We start from the raw sequence: 24,681 nt of genomic DNA, 5'->3' as shown, positions 1-24,681 counted from the left end.
TTCTCCTGTTTGCATCCAATTAAATATCCCTATTTGGTACTTTCTGTCAGTAATTCTGCTGCAACTTGTGCTGAAAGCCATAAAGGTCTCTAAAAAATCTAGCCTGCATTTATTAACAGTTTCTATTCAGTATTGTCTTATGCCAAAAGTTGCCCTACTTCAGCAATTTTTTCCTCTCCTTGAGACCTAGTCACCTCATGGATTCCTGGAGATCAATCAGCTCTTGATTTTGCTAAATTAATGTCTCAGAGTAGCAACTCAAAGCAAGATTGTATTAGATATCTAACTAGTGTATACAGAAATTACTTCCCAAATTTACTCAGTTTTTGAGAACTGATCTAATTTTACTCAGTGTAGCATCTCTGTGGTATAAACCCAACAGTAAGTCTTCATTCCTTGATCTCCTCCAAAACTTTACTTCCTATTCTGGTTTGAATTGAGCTCTTCTTATAGAAGAACCTTCCCATGTGAGGTTTCATTAGAGACTTCTACCAATGTCACATACACCTTTTTTCATAGCTAAATTACACTGGCAGCTTAAAGTAAAACCTAATCAAATCCTTTCAGATCCCTTCAGACAGCTAAACTTCTAGCAGACTTCTGTGTTACTGCCCGCAGAGTGGATAACCTTCTTTTCTGGACTACATTTCAGCCATTTCATTTATGGTACTTCAGGATTTGAGATTATCAGAAAATAAGACAGAGAGAGACATTTACTAAGGCTTGTAGTTATAAGACAAGGCAAAATGGATTTAAAGTGAAAGAGGGTAGATTTAAGTCATATATTATGAAACTAGTGGTGAGACATTTGAACAGGTTGCCCAGAGAAGCTGTGGATGCCCCGTCCCTGGCAGTGTTCAAGGCCAGGTTGGATGGGGCTTTGGGCAGCCTGGTCTAGTGGAGGGTGTTGGACTAGATGATCTTTGAAGGTCACTTCTGACCCAAAACACTCTGTGGTTCTGTGTAGTAGCCTGATCTCTTTTTGGAGAGATGTTGGTGCTTATCTTTGAGCTGTCAGCGTGTTTTATCAGTTTCTTCCTCCCTCCTTCTCATACCTGCTTTTTTTTCCACTGATGATTCACATTGGTGAAACTGGTCCTAGACCAATACTGAGACAGCTCCATTAGTATTTACTACACCATTTTTCCTCCTGTTTCTTCTCACTTTGTTAGAGATGCTGGACATGCAGGTTCACCTATCGGTTCTGTGAGAAAGCTGAGATGAAGTAAACAATAGCAGTCCACCCCATCTGTCTCAAGTTATCCTTTCTGTAAAAGGTTCTGTTAATGTACTTTCACTTTAGGGTGTTCTTATTCTTAGCATCTTTTCTTTGAAATCACTACTGGTCCAGTTATTTCTGAAACCCTTTCGCTCTAAGTTTTTCTACTCAGTTTAGAGTAATTAAGGCTTCAGAAGGAATTAGAAACAACAGCTGATTCAAAATGTATCACACAATAGCATGTTTTGACATGCAAGAACATTATTTGTGTGCCAGATGCCCTAGTTTTATCAAGTTGGTCTGTTTTTTCAATGTAGTACCTCAGTCCCTTAACACTTCCCAGTAACCAAAGCATGCTGCTTGTTTGACATTGCCAAAATAACCTCCAAAACAACCCGCACACAAGCTGTTAAGATATTAAAGTGTTCCCACCTCTCTTCCAACTTAAAAATAAAAATGAAAAGCTGAAAGATTTTTCTAAATGGATGAGGAAGTTCAGTTACCTAGTAAAATTCATTTACCACCAGACTGTTTCTACATTTTGGTCTTTCTATGAATCAGACTGTGATTCTCTACCTTACAGACAGCTTACACTTGAGATCTTCTAGCCAACACCATTGATTTCATCTTTCTAATGATAATAGCTGCTCTACTATAATTCTTAAAAAAAATCATTAAAGAATATTTTAGTTTGTTAAATGAACACAATAACATTCATAATTTTTTTGAAGGGCAGTTCTTCATATACCCTGCTGATCTCTCCATATTTCCAAGCTTCTACCTTATACCAAGAGGAAAAGAACTTGTCGGAACTGGCTGAATATGAGCCAGCAGTATGCCCAGGTAGCCAAGAAGGTGAACAGCATCCTGGCTTGTATCAGTAGTGTGGCCAGCAGGCTTAGGAAAGTGATTGTACCCCTGAACTTGGCACCGGTGAGGCCACACCTCAAGTACTGTGTTAACTTTTGGGCCCCTCACTACAAGAAAGACATTGAGGTGCTGGAACAGGTCCAGAGAAGGGTAATGAAGCTGTTGAAGGAGTTCTGGAGCACAAGTCTTTCAAAAAGCAGCTGATAGAGCTGGGGTTGTTTAATCTGGAGTAAAGGAAGCTGAGAAGAGACCTGATTGTTCTCTACTACCTGAAAGGAAGTTGTAGCCAGGTGAGTGTTGGTCTCTTTGCCCAAGTAGCAAACGAAGGAAATGGCCTCAAGTTGTGCCAGGTGGAGTTTAGATTATATATTAGGAAAAGCTTCTTCATCAAAAGGGTTGTCAGTCATTGGAACAGGCTGCCCAGGGAAGTGGCTGAGTCACCATCCCTGAAGGTATTTCAAACATTCATAGATGTGATGCTTAGGGACATGGTTTAGTGGTGGACTTGGCAGTTAATGGTTGGACTTTATGATATTTAAAGGTTTTTTCCAGCCAAAATGATTCTATCATCTACATGCTCCTGTGAAGGTCCTATTTTTTTGCTTTGCTTATTCTAAGAGAAGGCAAAGCTACTTCCTTACAGTTGCCCATTAAAGCTATTTTTTGAACAAACATCCAAGCCAGCCTTCAAATTTCAAATATGGGGAAGAGCAATATTGTATGATTGCCTCTTCTAAGGCAAAACTGTTAACAATGATCCTGCCTACAGCGATCTGGCTCTTTTCAACTAGGTTCTAAGGGACAACAAGATGTCAGGGTATCAAGACAGCATCCAAAACACAGGCTTAGAGATGTATCATTTCCTCATCTGCTCACTGACAGATACTTCAAAATATTTTCCTCTATAGTCCAGATGCGGTGATTTGACACTGCTGCAATCCCTAAGAGTTAATCAAATAAACTGTGTAAAAAAAGATTTAATTATGGTCTAAGGTCAGACTGGAAAATGCAAAATAAAATGGGTGACTAGTTTCAGTAATTAATTTTAAGATCCATGAAATATATAAGCTGTGAAAATTGATTCTGATTTGCTGCTCTCTAAAACCTACAGTAAATTATTAAAATAATTTATATTAAAAGAAATGCTTCCATAAGATGTTTTGTGAAACTTAACCTGAGAGAACTTCCAAACAAGCTGTCATGAACTGCGTGTTCAAAACCTGCTTCAAAATGCTTTTAAATCTACCTCTCCTATTGATGCCAACTACCTGTAAGTGAGAATTTAAGACCACTATTTCATTTTGAGATTTTTAAGGTTTTCCAAGATGACACCTGATTCAAGTAGACACACATTTTATTGGGAGCTCCCAACAAAATGTGTAGCATTCTCCATCTATAACTAAAAAATTACCAAGATTGGTTATTAAGCATTGCTCTTCTTAATTGTGATCTGGAGATAATTCAGCACCACTGTTGTTAGTGTTCCCTCAGTCAAGTGAAACACAGTGAAAAGGTAACCATGATTAATTAACCATGGTTATAAACTGTCTTTAAATTCATTATGAAGAAAGAAGTGAAGAATTAATGAAATGAGTGAATGACTGCACTGGATTTGCATGGCAAGGTTTGCAGCAGGGTGGCCAGAGTATGACTTCTGTGAGAAGCTGCTAGAAGCTTTCCCTGTGTCTGTGGTAGTCTGTATCAGCTGGCTTCAAAACGTGTCCCTAACCAAGGCCAAACCCATCGGTGGCAGTGGCAGTGCCTCTGGCATAACATGATTAAAAAAGGGAAGAAAAAACCCCAGAAACAAACCATCAGCAATCTTCAGCCAGAGGAACAAATGAGCTGCAAGAGGAATAACTCTGCAGACATGAAGGTCAGTGCAGAAAGAAGGGGAGAAGGTGCTCCAGCTGTAGGAGCACACATTCCCCTGCAGCCCGCAGAGGTTAACAACAGAGCAGATATCCACCTGCAGCCCTTACAGGACACCAGGCTGGAGCAAGTAGATGCACCTGAAGGAGGATGGCACCTTCCCTGTGGGAAGCCCATGCTGGACCAGGCTTCTACCAGGACCTGAGGCCCCATGGAGAGAGGAGCCCACGCCAGAGCAGGTTTGCTGGCAGGACTTGTGACCCTGTGAGGGACCCACGCTGGACCAGTTTGCTTCTGAAGGCCTGTACCCCATGGAAGAGACCCACACTGGAGCAGTTCATGAAGAACTGCAGCTCACGGTAAGGACCCGTGTTGGAGAAGTTGATGGAGAACAGTCTCCCATGGGAAGGACTCTGCGCTGGAGCAGGGGAAGAGTGTGCTTCCCTGAGGAGGAAGGAGCAGCTTTGGTGAGCCACTTGTGTCCAGCCAGGGTCAGCCCACCAAAATGAAATAAAAAATTGTATGAAAACAAAAAGCTTTTTCTGGGCTTTGCCCATTGCAGCACCAGTGTATGGCTCGTAGAATATTACTGCTGTCTTTGAAGTTCATGTATAACAATTGGTTTTCAGTTATTCTAAAGAGCAAGTGGGCAAATCATATGAGGAGTGGCTGAGCGAGCTGGGGATGCTTAGCCTGAAGAAAAAGAGGCTAAGGGGAGATCCTATCACCGCCTACAATTACCTCTACAACTTCCTGTCAGAGGTGGGCGATGGTCTCTTCAGCCAAGTGACAGGAGATGGGAGAAGGGGAAATGGCACAAAGCTGCACCAGGGCAGGGTTGGATTAGATGTTAGGAAACAATTTTTCACTGAAAGAATTGTTGGGGCCTGGAACAGGCTGCCCAGGGAGGGGGTTGAGTCACCATCCCTGGATGTGTTTAAAAGACAGGTAGATGAGGTACTTAGGGATATGGTTTAGCTTAGCATGGGAACAGTTGGACTTGATAATCTTAAAGGTCTTTTCCAACCTTGTGATTTTGTGAAAAGCTAGGTTTTGGCATGATATATTAAAAAATTTAGCATATTTAGTCTGTCTAAATTCTTAAATTCCTCTAATAAATTATCATTCATATATATGATGACTGTCAGGAAAAGGTGTCTATCTTGTGGTTGCAGGCAGTGAAGGAAGTTAAGTTAATTTCTGTGCAGGAGAATTTCTAATATGTTTCTGTTGTGCAGCATGCAAAGTGTTGGGAACCTCTCACTTAAGATGTACTTCTCATTTGAATATAGGAATATCCTGTGCCCAACCTATTCCAGGTTCCATCAGGGGTGTATTTCTAACTCAGTCTATTTTAAGTTCAGTAAAATTACGTTTTTGCATCGCATTTGTACCTATGATAATTTTGCTATGAAGTGCAGAAGCATACCATCAACCTGGTAAGTGTTTGGTCTCAGAATTTTGCTTGCTTGCAAAATTTAGCAACATAAATCAAATAAAGATTGAAAAAATATCACACAGCCAGCAAGTACAAATGCCTCCATCTGATAATTTTCAAATCTAACCACGGAACTTGCACGACATATGCCTTTGAAGAGTCTTCGTTCTCCTCATTAAATTTTGCAGGCTATGTTTCCTTGATTTGATGATATTAATATATTCACCTTAAAACTACATCTATTCCTGCATTTGGTTTGTTGCCCAGCAGTAAAAAGAAAATATGTCATAAATTTTAGAGAACATTGAACTTGGTGGTGTTGAGCAAGATTATGTTTTTCAATTACATGTGATTTACTAAGCTGCCTAATAGACAACTTCATTTTACAGAGATGTCCTAAATCTTAAAATCAATTTTAACAACATATTAAGAACTCTTACTCTAGCCTTTGACATATTTTCTTTTTTATGATTCCTTGTGTTTTAAATACTTTTCCCTTCCCTAGTCATTTAATTAAATGAAATCACAACCAACGCTGTTCACTATGAGCCAGTTTTTTTCTCTGACAACCTTCAGAGATGACTTCCCACCCTCTGACCAAAACTTCAATGCTACTAACTTTTAATTCTACTCTTTGTCTTGCATTTAATGAAAAGAGACAGGATTGTCAAATTTACATGAAAAATTATCTCAATATGCTTTTATAATTTCAGAAATGTAATATTAACTGTAATATGAATTAAATATGCCAAATTTAAAAGGAATTTTTAAGTCCAGCTTTTATAAATTCGAACAAAAGCCAGTCATTTTTTTTTAATCAAAATCATGTTAAATATTCATTCATGTTTCAACATGAGCACTTATTATAAAGTAAACCCTTCAATGTAACCATCAATATAGCAAAAGCCTTGAATACTCATAGAATTAATTTTACTGCATAACTCTAAGGCAAAAATATCAGCCAATATATGCAAAGATTATATGATGGCAAATATTAAAGGGTTCTCATTTAAAAAAAAAAAAAGGAGTTATTCTTAACAGAAAAGCAAAATTCAAAGCACTGTAAGACTGTGAAAAGCCTTAAGAGAAAAAAATCTGACGCCAACATATTACAGTACTTTTAAAGTAGCTTCTTACCAATGACATCAAAATATTGCATGAGGCACAACAAGAAAAGAAAATCTGTAGATTGTTGCCTTATTAATTATCTATATTAAGTTTGTAGTTGTTTGATAGTCAAAATGTTAACGATCAAAGAATTCTTAAGATAGCTCACTTAAGTTTATCTCATTATTGGGACTCATTCCAGACCACTACCACTAAAAGAATTGATTCTTAGGTGATAGTTAGGGCAAATCACTTCAAAATATCAAGAAAAAAAAAAAACACAGGGAAAACAGAACTTGCATTACATCTTAGACAATTTGAAACACGTAACACTTACCCCACCCATAAGCATTGACCAGGGAAAATATTTTGGCACCGGAAGACAATTTCGACTGGAAGACAGTATGTCACATTGTCTAAATGCATTAATGTACAAACACACACAGTCTTGATTGTCCAGACCTTCCAGCCACTCCTTATTACTCCTACATACCTACCAAACTGAAAAATAGAATCTTTTAATTCCTCCTCCTCCATCCTACATATAAATAAAACCAAAATTAGCCTATACTGCCATGATAGACTTTGAGAGGGACCACAGTCACTTCCCTTGTGATGACTACAGCTTCTACATGCACACGTTTGTGTCAGACAACACAGATAATATATGCAGTAGAAATTTCAGATTCAGAAAATATCAGACACAAAACCAGACTTCTGTAAAACCACTATTTTCTGTCACCAGAACATTCCGAAAGGAAATATCATATATAACTTGTGGCAAACCAAGTATTAGATATCCCATAGCATCTCCCTTTCCCTGTTTTATTTAATGCAGAAAACTAACATGTAGGACATACGCAGCCAAAAGATTGTGCTTCAAATGATTTTGCAGATATGAGGCAGGGAATGTTACAGAGATTTGTCTGCTGTTCATATATTCTGAAGAACGAAGTAAACAGGATTCTTTAACTGAATTAAGCAACAACCTGAGAAGTTACCAACTCCATAGACAAGCCAATTTTATGGCAAATCAGTTCATGTTTTCCAACCTGCACATCAATGTACCTATGAATATCACTAGTTAAGCAGGAATACCAGATACAGTCCTATGACTCTAAAAGCCTCTTTTACTTAAGAAAACCAAGAACATATGGAAAAGAAAAAAGCCTTCAGTTTTCATCCTTAATGTAATCACCCATGCAAAAGAGCCACAGGAAGATTTACAAACACAGAGCCCAGGTGACAAACCGGTTGAAGGTCAATGGCACTCAGCAGAACAAGGATGACTCTCAAATGACCTGTATGAACTCATAACACACACTGGACACAAAACCATTCATTTTAAAAATGGCAAACAGTGCAATCATAGCCGAAGCCATTCATACAATAGAGTGCTACAAACCCCTTGAATCCTCTAAGAACAGAGGCCAGATAATCATGATTTCGTACAGCTTATGGTTACAATAAACACCCTTAAACCAATACCAGTTTTAATCTTCTCATCTGTAAACAAAGTGCTTAAAAGTTTTAACATATGAGTTGAAAATGGTCCACATATTTTTAAAAAATCCACAAGCATTTAAAGGTGTAGGCAAATGCTAGAGTTTGGGGTCATATGAGTTTTAACAGTTAACACAGACAACAGTGATGTATTGCTGTCCTCTCTAGGTCAACCAGTTAATTAAAATAAGGAGTATAGAGTTAAAATTTACTTTAAAAGCTAAAGCTTTGAAAACAGTTTTCTTATGAACTGGGGACTTTTTTCTGAAACTTCTAACTGACATAAAAGTGTTGATATATACCATCCCAGGTTCCAAAGGCTCTGAACAAGCCCTGTTAAGAACCTCATACTAAAGTCACATCATTACAACTCTTCAAACTTAGATTAACTCAGTATTTCAATGTTGAAATATCCATCTAAATACAAAAATCAGGTACTCTTCCTCACTACAAGGAGGAACAACTTTTTCTGGATCTAAATGTTAGTCATGCAAACGTCTAGATCATGATAATAAATATACCACAAAGTAAATTGCAACTCCATATGCAAATATTTCAGAGAAAGTACATTAAAAAGACACTGTCAGGCAAAGGGAAAATTAAGTAGCAGTCACCTCTCATATGACACACCTCTAGGGTTGCATATTACAGGAAAAAGTGTGCACTTAGATTTCATATTTAACAGTTGGACTTGATCTTAAAGATCTGTTTCAACCTAAACGATTCTGCAGTTCTCTATTTACTATCAATGAACTGTGATACTAAAATCTACATCAATTTTACATTTATCTTCAGTGAAATATTGAAGGAAAATAAAATTCCTAACAAATTCTTTTGTATCACAGATTATCAATAAATGAAAAGATTATCTTTCTCATGCTGTTCAAAATTACAAGCCAGTACATCCTCTAAAAAGATCATCAATAGATTTTGACATTACTCACCCCACTGGAGAGGAGCCAACTGTAGATGCTCCAGTACTAGTTGATTAAGAACGCCTTCCACACTTGCTTCCCCTTCACGCTTCAAGGAAGGGTAAATTGGAATTAAGGAAAATTTTGTTTCAGAGAGAAAAAAAGAACATGTAATACATACAGCTTTTATTATTGCAAATCAAAACTGCAAGCTAGAGATTAAGTAAAGGTTAATGTTACATATTTGATTTATTAACCCATGAATTGGCTAACAGTAATAATTAGACCAGAATATAAAAATGTAACTCCACTTAGGAGTATCAAATATGAAGGTGCAAAGGTACCCATAGTAAAACACAAGGTGGAAAAAAGTTTGAAAGCTGTAAAAATGCAGAATTCAAAATGAAAAATTAAGAGCAATCTGAAAACAAAAACGGATAAAAATTAACAGTGCAATGAAAAATCGGAGCAAACATGGGCTAGGATAGCTTGCTCAGTGCCAGTTCTGTGGAGGTACAGGAATGTTGGATGTTAGACAGTGACGGTGTTGTTCTTGAGGGCAAATACCATACCAGAATCATACAGGCCCATAACCTGCAAGTTTCTCTTTCTACTCACTACTGTATGAGTTCAGTAACAAGTTCAGACTGAAACAAGAAAATATAAGAAATTTTTCTTACCCCAAGGACAGTGAAGCAGAGAAATAAACTGTTGGAAAAAGCAGAATCGCTATTTTTAAATGGCTTTAAAACAGGTTATGCAAGCTTGAGCAACACTCAATGTAACACCAAGATAGTATTTTCCATTCACACAATAAATTAATAATATATTTCATCAAGCAAGATAATACGTATGTGTAACAGGAAGAGCTGTTCCTGTCTGGATGTCTTTTTTCTGATCCCCTGACTTCAGAAAGGCAGTGTGTTGAAGCACATGCAAGTATTACCATCACCTTGTATTTGACCTAAGATGCATTCATTGGCTTTTGGAACAATTTTGTACCACAAGCCTTTATCTAAGGTAGGTTGAGAGGAAGACTTGGAAGAGGTGGAGCAAGCACAATGGAGACCATATGAACTAATGTGTTCTTACATTGGAACTCCTCTGGCAAAACTTCTATCATCTTTACAGCTCAGCTTATGCTTTCTCAGAACAGGAGCATCACACAGAAATTAAATTCAAGAGAGGCAGGACCCTCTCTGAGATTTGAAAGCACTCTTTTCTAATTTTAAATCTTCAGATGAAACAACTGTAGGTGAAATGGTGTCCCACCATAATTAAGGTCATAGTATGATTGATTGAGGTTTCAGCCAACAACTCCAAAAGTAACTCCAGAAGTACTGGAACCATCTTCCTCAAAAAGAGATTAAAAAAATACAAGCATATCGGGGCTTTTATAAACACCTCCTAAACGTGATCAGTCCTTTTCCTGCAAAACTCTGGAAAGAGACTAATAATCTGAACTGAAAAGTATATTCTCACCTGTGTCATTTAAAAGAAAATTAACAAGTACTGCAGATAGCTAATTTGTATCACATGACAAAACTTTATAGGCTCTCCAGGAGATTTAAAAGAAAAGTCTTGAAACTTCAGATTCAAATGAGCTCAAACAATTAGGGATTGAGGCTCAAGACTCCATGGAGAAGATAGAAGAAGAATATCAAAACATTGTATAGCATTCTTAATTATTTTTTTTATTAATACTTCTCATTATGCCCTCAAAAATCTCTTCAATAGCTTTTATAACCTAAAAGGACTACAAATGAAGAATTCACAAACTCCAAAGAGTCTGAAAGCCATAAACACCATTAAAGAAAAGCACCTATTTGTAAAAATGGAGGCAGGAGAATACCCAGAAAAACATTGCTGCTAAAAAATAAGACCCAGGATGCCAGCACAAAAGAATCATTTCCATAAACCAAACTATAGGATAGAGAATACATAATTTGGATTACTTCATACATACAGGGGATAAATAATTCTGTTATCACATCTTTAATGTAAGGAATGTAAATGAGAGCAAACACTAATAAAAAGGCAGTATTTAAAAGAAGTTTTAAAACAGTGGCTGCCATTAACAGTAACATTAAACTAATTTAACTGTAATTCACTTACAACTGGCTCATAGTGGTGCCTGGAATATTACAAATTTTTACTGCTTAAAGCTCCATGGAAAGCCTAATGTCTCAGATACCATTATAAAATGACTATAAAATAGGTGATTCTCCATACTTTATCACGGGTAAATGCTATCAAAGCAGATCCATGTATTCACAAGGAAAATACATTTTGCAATTTCAAATTCAACACAGCTACAGATTAATTCTGAAGCCAACTGCTTCTTAGATTGGGTGCAAAGAGTACGTAGAGCTATTCCTCAACTAATAAAAAATTACATACCTACATTTCTTAAATCCTGTGTCCGGTTTTCATTTCCCACTTCAAGACACTGAAATAAAGGATAGAGTTCCCTGGAGGGTTACCAAGATGATTAGAGAGCTGGAGCACATATTTTATAAAAAGAAATTGAGAGAAGAGGGTTTGTTTAGTCTTGAGAAGCAAGAAGCCTGAGGAGACATTTTATTGCCATCTATTGCAGTGGTGGGGTATAGAGAAGGAGGAGACAGACTTTTCTTGGAGGAATGTAGTAACACAAAGAGGGGCAATGCACCCAAGTTGCAAGGCAGGGTGTTAATACAAGGCCTGAACAGATTCCTTCCAACCTAAATTATTCTACAATCAGTGTAACCACACACTCTTAATTATTCCACAGGAAGACCAGGCTGTGCCAGTGGCATTAGGTGCAGTATCCAGGCTGCTCCATAGGCATGGCAGAAGAGACTCAAACTAACATAAACACCTAAGTTGCACAAAACAACTCAAAAACACATTTTCCCTTGCCAGCAAATCCCAAAAGTATTTAATTTAACCACTACCTAAAAAATTGCCCTCACAGTATCTAGTCAAGCTTAAGCTCTGCTGCCAAGTAGGCTTAAAGCAGACTTACACTACAAAAATCACTGAAATTGGCAGAGAAGCTGAAGAGGAGGCTCCAGGGAAACATTATTGGAGCCTTCCAGTACAGGAGAGGGCCCTACAGGGAAGCTGGAGAGGGGCTGTTTAGATGGGCATGTAGTGACAGGACAAGGGGAAATAGCTTTAAGTTGAAAGACAGTAGATTTACATTAGATATTAGGAAGAAATTTTTCACTCTGAGCGTGGCAAGACACTGTAACTGGTGCCCAGAGAATCTGTGGATGCCCCATCCCTGGCAGTGTTCAAGGCCAGGTTGGATGGGCTTTGGGCAAACTGGTGTAGTGGCAGGTGTCCCTGCCCATGGCAGGGGGTTGGAACTAGATAATCTTTATGGTCCCTTCCAACCCAAAACGTTCTGTGATTCCATGCTATGATTCTGTAAGCTCAGTATAGTTAGTATAGTCTCTAAAGGACACAAGCAGCATGGAATTTCATATCCTTCATCTTTATCTCCTGACTGTGTATCAGGCAAATATATAAAATTGCTGATCATAGTGCATATACAAACTGAACATTGTAGCAAACTCATAGCCTTGGACATGAAACTAACCAAAATTAGCAATAAAATGTCAGAGGAGAAATGATAAAAACTTGACTCAATAGCTTGCCTATTGTCTAAGAAGTCTTTAGATATCAGTTAAAGAAAAGCAGATGGAATAGGGTGTGCCCATATATCCTTTCAGTCTTAGCTCAAAGTGGAACTGATAAAAGACAGAAGCGTAAGATTCATCATTAAAAAAATTCACTGGGAAACAAAAAGGTGCACAGCTAAATGGAAGAACAGACTGCCTAAGTTACATTTGACCTTGCAGAATCTACATAATCAAACCACCAAATATTTTGCTGAAATCTCACCATTATAACAAAGCTGTGATTCTGTAGGAGTCAGATTCTTAAATGCCTTTGTTGACTCAAGCCTGACTTTGAGCAGTGGAATCTTTATTGTCAACAACACATGAAACAGCCAGGACTGAAACAGTTGACTTCCAGTTTCCAGTACAACTGTTCATCTTGGGCAGTTCAAGACATTTTCACCTGCATAATAAATTGTTTCATACAAAAAACCTGAATGACAATCAAATGAACGAGTTATTTCCCCAAGGAAAACTTTTGTCTCCTATACTATCTCAACCATCTAATGTGTACCCGGGTACTCACAATTATAACACAGCATGTCATCTATGAGGGTAGTAGATCATTGCAACAGGTTGCTCAGAGAGGTGGTGGAGGCCCCATCCCTGGAGATATTCAAGGTCAGGCTTGATGGGGCTCTGAGAAACCTGATATAATGAAGATGACCCTACTTACTTCAGGTGGATGGACTAGATGACTTTTAAAAATCCCTTCCAGCCTAACATATTCTATGATTCTATGGTTCTATCTAAAACCTCCTGCTTAAAAAGACAATACACTTTTTTAAATGTTTTTTTATGTTAAAATTAGTATGATTTTTTTCTCTCTGCAGCATTTCCCATCTTGCATCCTTCTAATAAGACTTATTTCTCAGTTCCTTTGCAAATAAATACAGGTGGAAGCACATACACAATCATAAACAAATTAGTAAATGTTGATAAATAAAAATTATACTAATGAAAAACAAATTTAAATGATTAATGATCACATTTTACTTACAGCAATAGCCTTAGTCATATTTTAAGCTTTCTGCTTGATTATTATCGTGGTACTTTATTATTAAAGCTAATTACATGCAGTAGTTGATGTTCGTAAATAATAGTTACTTTCACAATCAATTGTTGATGCTAAGAAGCTGCATGGAAATGTGAAGCTCCAGCCAATTAAGGTATTTCTAAGAAAACTTTTACTGACATTCCAAAGTTCCACAATATGCAATGTTCTCATATGTAAAGATTGATAATTGTGATCAAAATGAAGTCCTCAAAAGCTGAACAGACAAATGGAAAAGTAAATTTCAAGAACAGTTATCAAGGATTTACTCTCAAACCCAGACTGCATGTCAGATAAGATGACTCAAGGTTCTATCTAACACATAATAATTTCAAAATTCTGATTGGCTATTTTGATGATGAAATACAAAAACATTCATAAAAACTGAATATGTCAGCATTCACAAATCTAATAAATCACAGAATCACATAATCACTAGGTTGGAAAAGACTTTTAAAGATCTTCAAATTCAACCATAGCCATCCTATGCTAAACCATATCCCTAAGTACCACCTCATCTACCTTTTTTTTTAAAGGCATCCAAGGAAGGTGACTCAATCCCCTCCCTGGGCAGCCTGTTCCAGGCCCTGACAACCCTTTCAGTGAAAAATTGTTTCCTAACATCTAATCTGAACATGCCCTGGCACAGCTTTGTGCCATTTCTAAACTTATGAAGATCCCTTAGATAAAATTTGATAGAAAAGTTCTAAGTATCATCCTGCAAGCAATCAACAAATCTATAAATGGAAATTAGGAGTAATTATTCAGTCAGTTATGCTGGACCACATGCCAAAAACCCTATCAGATATGGGATACTTGCAAAATAATTCAAGAATATTTTTCAGAGCAAACACTGTATCTGAAACATGGAACTTACAGTATGGCTTTTATTCTATAAGAAATCTCACCTGAAATATTGCTTCCAGCTTTGGATCCCACATATTGAGAAAAATATAGTTATACTGCAGAACATCATCAACAGTATGACTGAAAGAAAACGTGCTTTGAAAAAAAATTGGCAATTAGGTTTAAAAATAGAAACCAAAAAAAAAGAGGAAGGTGCATAGAATACAGTTTCAAAAATGTAAGAAAACATGGCAAACAGGACTTCATATAAATCACAGAAATTTATACTGAAGTAAGAAAATAACTATTAGAAAAGTTTAAAATGGAACATGATGTTTAAGGTGGCACTAGAAGCTTCATATTTAAAAGGTTGTTAGGGCCAGGTTTAGAATATTTTCAAGAAAATTACTCCAAAATGTTATAGTCTCATTTCAGTGAAATATCAATTCTTTCACAGTACATTAGAAAATTTCTCTGGCTGCAATCAAACCTGAGGAGAGCAGGAGACAGGGAGAGTTTAGTTTTCAGCAGCCATTCTATGACCCAGCCCATTGCGTGGCTGCAGGAAGCACAGAGTAATTTATACTGAAACACAATTCCAAAGCCACTGTCCAACAGTACTGAAATTCATAGAATCATAGAATGACATGGGTTGGAAGGGACCCCAAGGACCATAGAGCTCCAACCCCCCTGCCACAGGCAGGGACACCAACCTCCAGGCCTGGATCTACACAAGGTTGCCCAGGGCCCCATCCAACCTGGCCTTCAACATTTCCCGGGATGGGGCATCCAGCACCTCTCTGGGCAGCCTGTTCCAGCACCTCACCACTCTTTCTGTAAAAAACTTCCTCCTAATATCTAATCTAAACCTTCCCTCCTTTACTTTTAATCCATTCCCTCTTGTCCTGCCATTGTCTACCCTTTTAAAAAGTTGAATCCCCTCCTGCTTATAAGCTCCCTTCAGGGACTGGAAGGCTGTAATGAGGTCCCCCAGCAGCATCAGGTTGTTCAAGGCTGTGGAATGACTGCCAGAGGTTACTTAGAAATTAAACTTACACTTTTAAGGCACTGAAGAAACTTCCAGCATGGAGTGCAGCTGAGATGCTTAGAGACCATTCCACAAAGGTTCCCTAGGCAACCTTAGTGGTAGGCAACATCAGGGGAGCTGGACATGCTAACCCTGAGAGAATGTACAGAGAGAATGGAGTGAATACACCTGAGCCAGAAGTTCATAATTTTCCTGACAAGATCACATCCTTTGGGTGAACTCTGCTCATTAGAATACCAAAGGACACCTCCATCCCAAAAGCTACCCACCTCCAAGATGTGACCACCGCTCACTGCACATTCACTATGAATTTCTCCTAGCCCTTTAAATACAAAGCAAGAAAAATGTATACCAATCACAAAAAAGGTTTGTATGATTAAAGCCACTGAAGCTCCACCTGACAGCTAAAAATAGTGTAAGAATGGCTTAAGAACAGAAGGCTGTTAGGGAAGATACCATCTTCCAAGTCAGGAATGTACCATCACAAACCATTGCTGACTTCCAGGACCAGCTGATGGGCTGAGCCTCTCTTCCCCCACCTCAAAGGGATGCCTTTAGTGAGTTTCAAATACATTATCAAAGGAAACTTAGAAATCTCTACATGGAATTGTTTATGCTGTTATATTACTCAAGTAGTTTTATGTCATCCTATGTGTAGTTTTATGTTGGTTTATGTTCCTATATTACCTGCACATGCTTTTCTAGACAGTGTATCATCACTGGCAATCCAAAAGAATCTGTACTTCTGTTGCCTCACCAAACTGCATCATTCGTTCATCTAGATGAGAGAGTTCTTATTGAACGTGACCAAACTCCTGAAGTCTGGCCATGCTGGTTCGTTGAACACAACTAGACTGAAGGTGCTTCAAACTATTTGTGCATCTGCAATCATGATAACTCAGTGTATTGAATGTGACTGGACTTACTGTGCTGAATTGGGAACCACTCAGACCCTAAGCCCGGCCCCCAATACCTGAGGACAAGCTGGAACAGCAGGGAATTTATTTTCTGCCAAATTCCTTTACCCATTTAACACAACAAAGGCCGTATCCACAATTCTCCAATATCTCCAAAGGCATCAATTTCACAGCACTTTCAGACAACCTGTTCCACTATTTGAGCACCCTCCTTGTAAAAAGTGTTTTCCTTGTACCTCATCGGAATCTATCTGGCTGCAATTTGCTATAGTCACCTTGTGATATACCTTGCTTGAAACTTGTATGTATGACTGCTGCAACTCCTGGGCTTTGAGAAGGTTGTCCCTGAAGGTCCATTAGCTCTCCTGGATCCCTCTGCTCCTGAGGGAAACCTCCTGTGCAAACCTGTCTATATAGTTCCTCTAAGTCTCCTCTCCTGAAGTCCAGAGTCATTATCTTGCTAGTTCCTTTTCCTCACTCGCCTTGGGATGTTAAACTCTGCTCTCTCAGGGTGACTGGAGGCAAAGCTGCCATCAAACATCAGCCCTCTAAAAGGACCTTCTCTAAATCATCTATATTAGACACAAAACTGAAGCATAAATAACTTCTTGATGCTACACCCTAGAAAAGCCTTTCTGTGTTTCCTATTAAAAAGTCCTTTCTGCCATCTACTTGAAAGAGTCCAGCAACAGAGGTTGTGGAGTTTCCTTCTCTGGAGACATTCCAAACCAGCCTGGATGTATTCCTGCATGACCTAATCTAGGTGATCCTGCTCTGTTGGGGGGATTGGAATAGATACTTTTTTGAGGTCCCTTCCAACCCCTGACATCCTGTGATCTGAACATTTTTAGAAGAATAAACAAACTTTTCTGAATGAGGATCACTTGCATGTGAGCAAGTTATCCCAAATTATTCTAAACATATTTGAATTTCTGAAGTCAAAATATGGATGGCACAAATAAAAGGAATACTCTGAAGAATCATACTCTGTGGTGGGTCTAACACGGAGTGTGTAAAGACCATTCAATCAAAAGATGAAAATCTTAGAGCACTGGGCAGCAGACACAGCACTCTAGAAACTTGAAAGGACACTTTGTACAGATGCCTTGATCCATGAGTCAGAATGCATAGAAGGGCACTGAAGAAAATAGAATTTTAAAAAAAAAGAAAATATGAAAAGAAATATAATTTGAATATTAGCCACCTTAATACAGCATGTGCTGTCTGTTCAAATAGGTGTTAAAACAAATGCCAGTTGTTAAGCTGATACCAGCTGCCATCTAACAGATGCTAAAAAACAAGACAGCATGTTCTTAACTTAAATGATCACAACACACCTACAATCTAAAAGATACACTAAATCACTCCCAAATGAAATGGCATGACAGTGAGCTTTCTCATAAGAAAGTCTATTTCCCTAATAGTTTTTACTGTATAAAAATGTACAAAGGCTTAATTGAACAATATGCTGTGATGTCTTTGCCTCCGGCCTTTAGCCCTCCAAATATACATGACAGTCAACCAAGTATTACAATACTTTCACAAATGAAACCCTGAAAATCTCATCCCTTGAAATCCCGAATATTTCAATGGATAAATCCATGGAAAATAGACTTCCCATACTGAAAAATACTTCTTGTGCTCTTCAAGTGATACAGATACAACCTGCTCATACTTTGTCAACTATTTTTGGCCCTCACAGGCATTTCATACAACCAGCTTTTCACTGCAGTAAGTGTAATCCACTCACTTAAAATTTGAAGCCTTTGTTTATGTGATGGTTTCATTTGGTATCAACCAAGAATTTAAGCCAAATAAAATAGCCCTTCCTTGGTAAACAATGTAAGGTTACTAATAACACAGTTGTCTGAACTGTGTTCTTGAAAATATACATTCCTCTTCTGATGCATATACTCAGCAGAGAAAGGTTAGCTGGACAGTTCGCAGTAGCTCAAAAATGGTTGGCACCAAAGAGATCACTTGGTCTTACCATTCAAAAGACTTCTTGAGGAAGAAGTATAAGCAACTATATCCCTTTGTATTTTTGCAAATGCTTTTTATCTCCTGGCTGCATTTAGGCTGGCTTCTGAGGGAAAACAAGGCTTATGCAGTTAAGATATCCATCCATTTCTCCATGTGTCTGTCCATCAGTATGCCTGAACTAAGCTCCACTAGCCAGAGTCAAATTCCTCTGGCAGGAGGACAGATGTATCCAAAATCAAGTTTCTCAAGTTTAGCTGAAATAAGAATCACAGAACGTTAGGAGTTGGAAGGGACCTTGAAAGATCATCCAGTCCAACCCCCCAGCCAGAGCAGGATCACCTAGATTAGATCACATAGAGACACATCCAGGTGGGGTTTGAATGTCTACAGAGAAGGAGACTCCACAACCTCTCTGGGCAGCCTGTCCCAGGGCTCATCACCCTCATAGTCAAAACGTTTCTCTGTATATTCACATGGAACTTCTTCTGTTCCAGCTGCACCCGTTGCCCCTTGTCCTGTCACTGGCCATCACTGAGAAGAGCCTGGCTCCATCCTCCTGACTCTCACCCTTTATATATTTAAAAGTATCAGTAAGGTCACCCCTCAGTCTCCTCTTCTCCAAGCTGAACAGACACAGCTCCTTCAGCCTGTCCTCACAAGGAAGATGTTCCACACCCTTCATCATCTTGGTGGCCCTGTGCTGGACTCTTTCAAGGAGCTCTATGTCCATCTCAAACTGAGGTGTTGGAGGCCTTTTAGCGGGCAATGGGCACATGAGCCATCCAGCCTGTGATGAAGAAGTAAAGGGAGAAGAATTGTAACAACTGCAGGCGTGCTGTGAGGCTTGTAGCCAATCACAGAGTGTATTGGGGCGCGTGATCATATGCGCTCTACCAATAGGGGCCAGACGCATGCACATGGCACGGGACTATATAAGCAGACGAACAGTTTGAATAAACAGCATTAACCTGATCACATTGATCCCTGTGTGTTTGTCCGGATCTCCTGCACTGAATGGCCCAGAACTGGACACAATATTCCAGATGCAATCTCACCAGGGCAGAGTAGAGGGGCAGAAGGACCTCTCTTCACCTACTAACCACGCACCTTCTAATATCCCCCAGGATGCCATTAGCCTTTTTGGCCATAACGGCACATTGCTGGCTCATGGTCATCCTGCTGTCCACCAGGACCCCCACGTCCCTCTCACTCTTATTTTTCACACTGGTTCACATCCCAATGTTGCTGTAAGAACTAAAAGGATGTGAAAGATTGACTCTAGACATTGCTGGAGTGTGTCTAGAGAAGGGTGATGAAGCTGGTGAGGGGACTGGAGAACAAATGTTATGAGGAGCGGCTGAGGGAACTGCAGTTGTTTAGTCTGGAGAAGTGGAGGTTGAGGTGAGATCTAATTGCTGTCTACAACTACCTGTAAGGAGGTCGTGGAGAGGTGGGGACTGACCTTTTCTGTCTAGTGACAAGAGGAAATGGCGTCAAGCTATGCCAGGGGAAATTTAGATTGGATATTAGGAAAAACTTCTTCCCAGAGAGGGCTGCTAGGCATTGGAACAGGCTGCCCAGGGGAGTGGTGCAATCTCCATCCCTGGATGTATTTAAGAGACTGTTAGATGTGGTGCTGAGGGACATGGATTAGTAGTGGTTGGCAGGTACATGGTTGGACTTGATGATCTGAAGAATCCCTTCCAACCAAGACAATTCTATGACACAAAATCAGGAAAACAATGTACATGTTTCTTCAAGAATTTTTAAGTACATGTGCAATTCTTTGCCTTTCATTAAAATACTTTTAGTTCAAGGAACAGAGAGAATATTCTTAAGAGGTCTGCTAAACACAGTAACTAATGCTTGCCATGAATTTAACATACAGTTCATGCATTGATCTACTGGTTTTCTAAGGTACTGACTTACATGTCAGCCATGATAGTTTTGGTATCAGAACTGAGTTTAAATACAGAACACAGAATGAATGTAAACAGTGTTGCTCAGCAACAGAAATTATAAGGATGTATTTTTACACCCTGAAAAAAGTATTACAACTATTCATTCAAATCCAGCATAAGAATTCAACTGTGCTACCAAAGAATATTTATGTCTTTCCATAACCAAAATTTTCTAAGTGAGTTCTACCTAAATATTGACATCTTTGCATAAACTGAAGGTTCTGAAATGCTGCTTAGGTAGCCTGGATGGAACCAGGCACAAGGAACCTCATTAATGTCTCATGTCTCGCCTTTGACTAATCCTGTGCATCTAATTTAATAATTAGTTATTAAAAATCATTTCAGATCACTAGATAACAGTACAATTAAAAGCACAAAAAGACGTCTCTAAAAACAAAGCACGATTTGATTGCCACTCTCTTCTCATTTCCTGCCACCCACTATCAAGTGAATTTGGGTATGGTCTGAGTGAAAAATATCAATCCTCTGGAAGATGCTGAGTATCAGCACATGGCTTGGGGGGCTGTTGGCTGCACAGAACAGATCCCGGATGAAAATAATGAAAAAGGGTATTTCTGACAAGCCAAGCACAAGATTTTATGGAAATTATGAATTTTACAGCAATGCCATTGGTTTATTTTAACTCTAACCTGAATGTAATTTCTCATTAATAATCATAAGGCAATATTTTACTGCATTTAGAATGATTGTGGGGATTTTATGTTCAGGATGACTAAGTCATCATACAAGTCCTTTCTAAGTCTTGAAAAGGCTACCCAAGATTAGATATATTACTAAATCTGTAAAGAGGACTTGGAAATAAATTATTCTCATATGTTCTGATTTGCTCAAATTTAATTAAATATATGAAAACTCTCTAAAAACAGCTTCATGTATTTCTTCATGATTCAGTTATGTGGTGTGGGGGACAGTAGAAAAATTTGACCCTATAAAACTACTACTCATCAATCCTAACTATACTTCCTCAGTTCCCTAAAAGTTGAGGAAAAAATACACAGTGTTTGTGGCAGGCTCAATGACTCAGAAAAAGCCATTATAGTAAGACCCTAGCATCGTCTAAATAATATACAGCACAATTAACCTTAAACAGTCTATAATTATGATAAGCTTCATAGTTCTAATTACTTTTCTTTTCAGTAACACTGCTATAAAGTGAGTTGAATTATAAAATAAAATGTGTCATAGGGCATCTATTTATATATTTTTTTAAGCAAGCATTTACGAAAGGATATAATTTTCCAGCAAATATCCAGCTTGCTGTTAATCTCCAGACCTTTTGCTTGTTGCCTTTCTTCTTCCAGCTGCTTTGCATTCGCAAACTGCGTGCCATCGGCAGGGGATTCTGGGAAGCTCTCAAAACTGAACTTGTCAACTTGGATAGCCATACTGGAGCAAAGGGAAAAGAAAGAGAAAAAACACAGGATTTTTACCATAACAGTTTTCCAGACAGTATTTCTACAGAAAATGCAGATCACTGGGAAATCAAGCACTGGAATGTTATTATATTTGTCTCAGTGGCACTTAGTCTGTATACAAATGGTATATAAGCCATACTATTTATGCTACTGCAAACAGAAGTCTGAGTCTACTGAAGATGGTAAGATTTCTTACAAAACATCAATCAACATCTTAATGCCTTTGTGAATGGTACACAGGACATTGGTTTTGCAGTTGCAAACAGTTGATGTCTTTGTGGTTCTGCAGATGTTCATCTGCCTTCAGTCTTGGTACATAAAAGCTTCTGGTATGCTTAAGACTTGCTGAAAAAAAAAAAAGACTGGGCCAAATGCTGATGTAGTTTAATCCCAAACCACACACAGGGGAAGCCAAATATTACCTACAAAAATGTCTCCTGAAGTGAACAGTAACACTTAGAAAGCCACATGCATTTCACTGTTTTTACAAGTCAACTTTCTAAATTTGCTTTTAAAAATCTTCTTACAAAAAAAATACAGCACTAGAATCTAAATGTATCCCTTATCTTTTTCTTTGAGAAGATATTTGCATCTTGCTTAATGTATCTTCATGAGTTACAGGCAATAGTAATTTCCATATCGTAGTATAATTCATTGGTAGTAAATGGTTAAATAATTGCTTTATTAAATGTACAGTAAGGCATAAAAGCAAATTGAATTAACTATGTTATGCTATAATGCATACTAAATACTTATATGTTAAACTAGAATCACTAATCTAATATGAAAGGGAATTTAGACCAGCTCACATCACACAAAATGTGGTTATAGCAGATCTAATACACTGTGCTGCCAAAACAGCTTTAATTTCCTGAATTGTCTGAAATAGAAAAATAATTAGGGAAGAATTAAAATATATTGCTCTTCAGATGACTTTGCACTTAAGGAAAACAGAAGACCAAGTAACAGCTTTGAAAAACCATTCACAATGAAACGCAACTACAATCTAAGAAGGGGGATGAGAAGGGCATTTCACAAAACACATAGGATTACTATTATTCCTTTATCTATTTCTATACATAAAGAGGGAAACATGTGCCATAAATGCTGCCAAAAGGAAAACATGAGTTACAAATGTCAGCAAGAAAGGGCTTTGAAATCCTCCTAAAGCAGAAGAGATTTTCTATAATTAGCATACATTTTAGAGAATCTCAATCCTAAAAGAAACAGGGAGAAAATACACAGCAATTACAAGAACAAGGAGTAATCTAGAGATTATGAAGTTTACTGTGGAAAGAGGAATTCAAACAGGCCCATCACACTTCACCCTGAGCAAAACCTGATCTCAAGAGAAGTTGTTAATAGTCCAAAACTACCTTCATCATTAAAAAGTACAAATACAGCACTGAGACAAAGGTGGCACAATTACTGCTTCTATTACCTCTTCTGCAGGCCACATCTTTGCTGATCTTCATGTTTAAAAATCAAAAAAGGCACAGGAATTAATCTATTCCTCTCTAAGGGGTGTTTTGTTTTGGCTATTTTTTCCTACAGCAAGAGATCATTAAGAGATCTTCATTTGCATGCAAAGACCATCCACTGCTGGGCATATAAAAAAAGCTAAGATGAGCTACAAAAGGGTATCACAGTAACTACTGGAATCAAGCCAGAAATAAGGAATGTAATGAAAAACACCTAGATACAATCTGTAGAGTGAATTTTAAAAAAAATCAGGCCTGAAACTATGACTAACAACATCATTTCTTACTGGCATTGAAGTATGATTTGATTCTGCAAATGCCAGTTGAGTTTCCTGGATTTTGCATGGGCAACACATGTGGAAGACTGGAACATTACAGAATCATTTTTGCCTTTGTTTCTGAGATTACCTCATTACTCCGTGGTACATGAGCAGATGCAAACCCAGTACTTGATTTCTATTACATACACGAGACTGCTTAAATTCTCACATAAATACTCATAGTTACCTATAGTCACATTTCAACAGTGCATTATCTTAGTTCCGAACAAACATACTTAGACTCCATCTCCCAATGGACCTGGAAAACAGCTCTCATGTAATTATTGTGCCACACTTTTCTAAGTGAATGATATATTAGAAAAACATTCCTGCCTAACAATATTTAATATTTAATTGAGGGCATTCAGATTGCATTCCTCTGTTAATGGATCATTACTGGCAATATGGTAATTCTTTTTCTGGAAATTAAATATGCGTGTGAGCAGTTTTTTCCCCCCAATAGCCTACAATAAATCCACATCAGCTTCAGGAACACAGCCTAGATAACTCTTCCCAACAGTTCATCACAGAACCACTAGGTTGGAAAAGACCTTTAAGATCATCAGGTCCAACTGTTCCTGTCTTGTGCTAAACCATATCCCTAAGTACCTCATCTACCTGTCTTGTAAACAGATTCAGGGAAGGTGACTCAAGCCCCTCCCTGGGCAGCCTGTTCCAGGCCCTCACAACTCTTTCAGTGAAGAATTTTCTTCTAACGTCTAATCTGACCCTGCCCTGGTGCAGCTTTGTGCCATTTCCCCTTGTCTCTTCTCCCGTCACCTGGCTGAAGAGACCATCATCCACCTCGCTACAACCTCCCTTCAGGCAGTTGTAGGCAGTGATAAGGTCTCCCCTCAGCCTCCTCTTCTCCAGGCTGAACATCCCCAGCTCCCTCAACCGCTCCTCATATGATTCACCCTCCAGCCCCTTCCCCAGCCTGGTTGCCCTTCTCTAGACTCACTTAAGGACCCCGATGTATGGAAAACTTAAGTAAATGGGGCTCCTCACACCCAGAATTTCTACTAATTTTTCAAATTTCTTAAC

The 24,681-nt window shown here is 38.3% G+C and overlaps 1 protein-coding gene across 5 annotated transcripts in view; it reads right to left on the bottom strand.

Annotated features, from left to right (window-relative positions):
- TRAPPC9 (trafficking protein particle complex subunit 9) overlaps nt 1–24,681 on the bottom strand; it is a gene marked incomplete at its 5' end in the record, with an annotated part of 523,282 nt that overhangs the window by 252,365 nt on the left and 246,236 nt on the right. For all 5 annotated transcript variants that reach the window (XM_084279723.1, XM_084279724.1, XM_084279726.1 and 2 more), the window contains 2 exons: nt 8,954–9,044; nt 21,654–21,807. In XM_084279723.1, the coding sequence (XP_084135849.1) occupies nt 8,954–9,044; nt 21,654–21,807 (245 nt within the window). The remainder of the gene's footprint in view (nt 1–8,953; nt 9,045–21,653; nt 21,808–24,681) is intronic.

This window comes from Gallinula chloropus (genome assembly GCF_964237585.1).
Source record: "Gallinula chloropus genome assembly, chromosome: 2".
NCBI classification, from domain to species: Eukaryota; Metazoa; Chordata; class Aves; order Gruiformes; family Rallidae; genus Gallinula; species Gallinula chloropus.
This window is presented reverse-complemented; position numbering and strand designations above follow the sequence as displayed.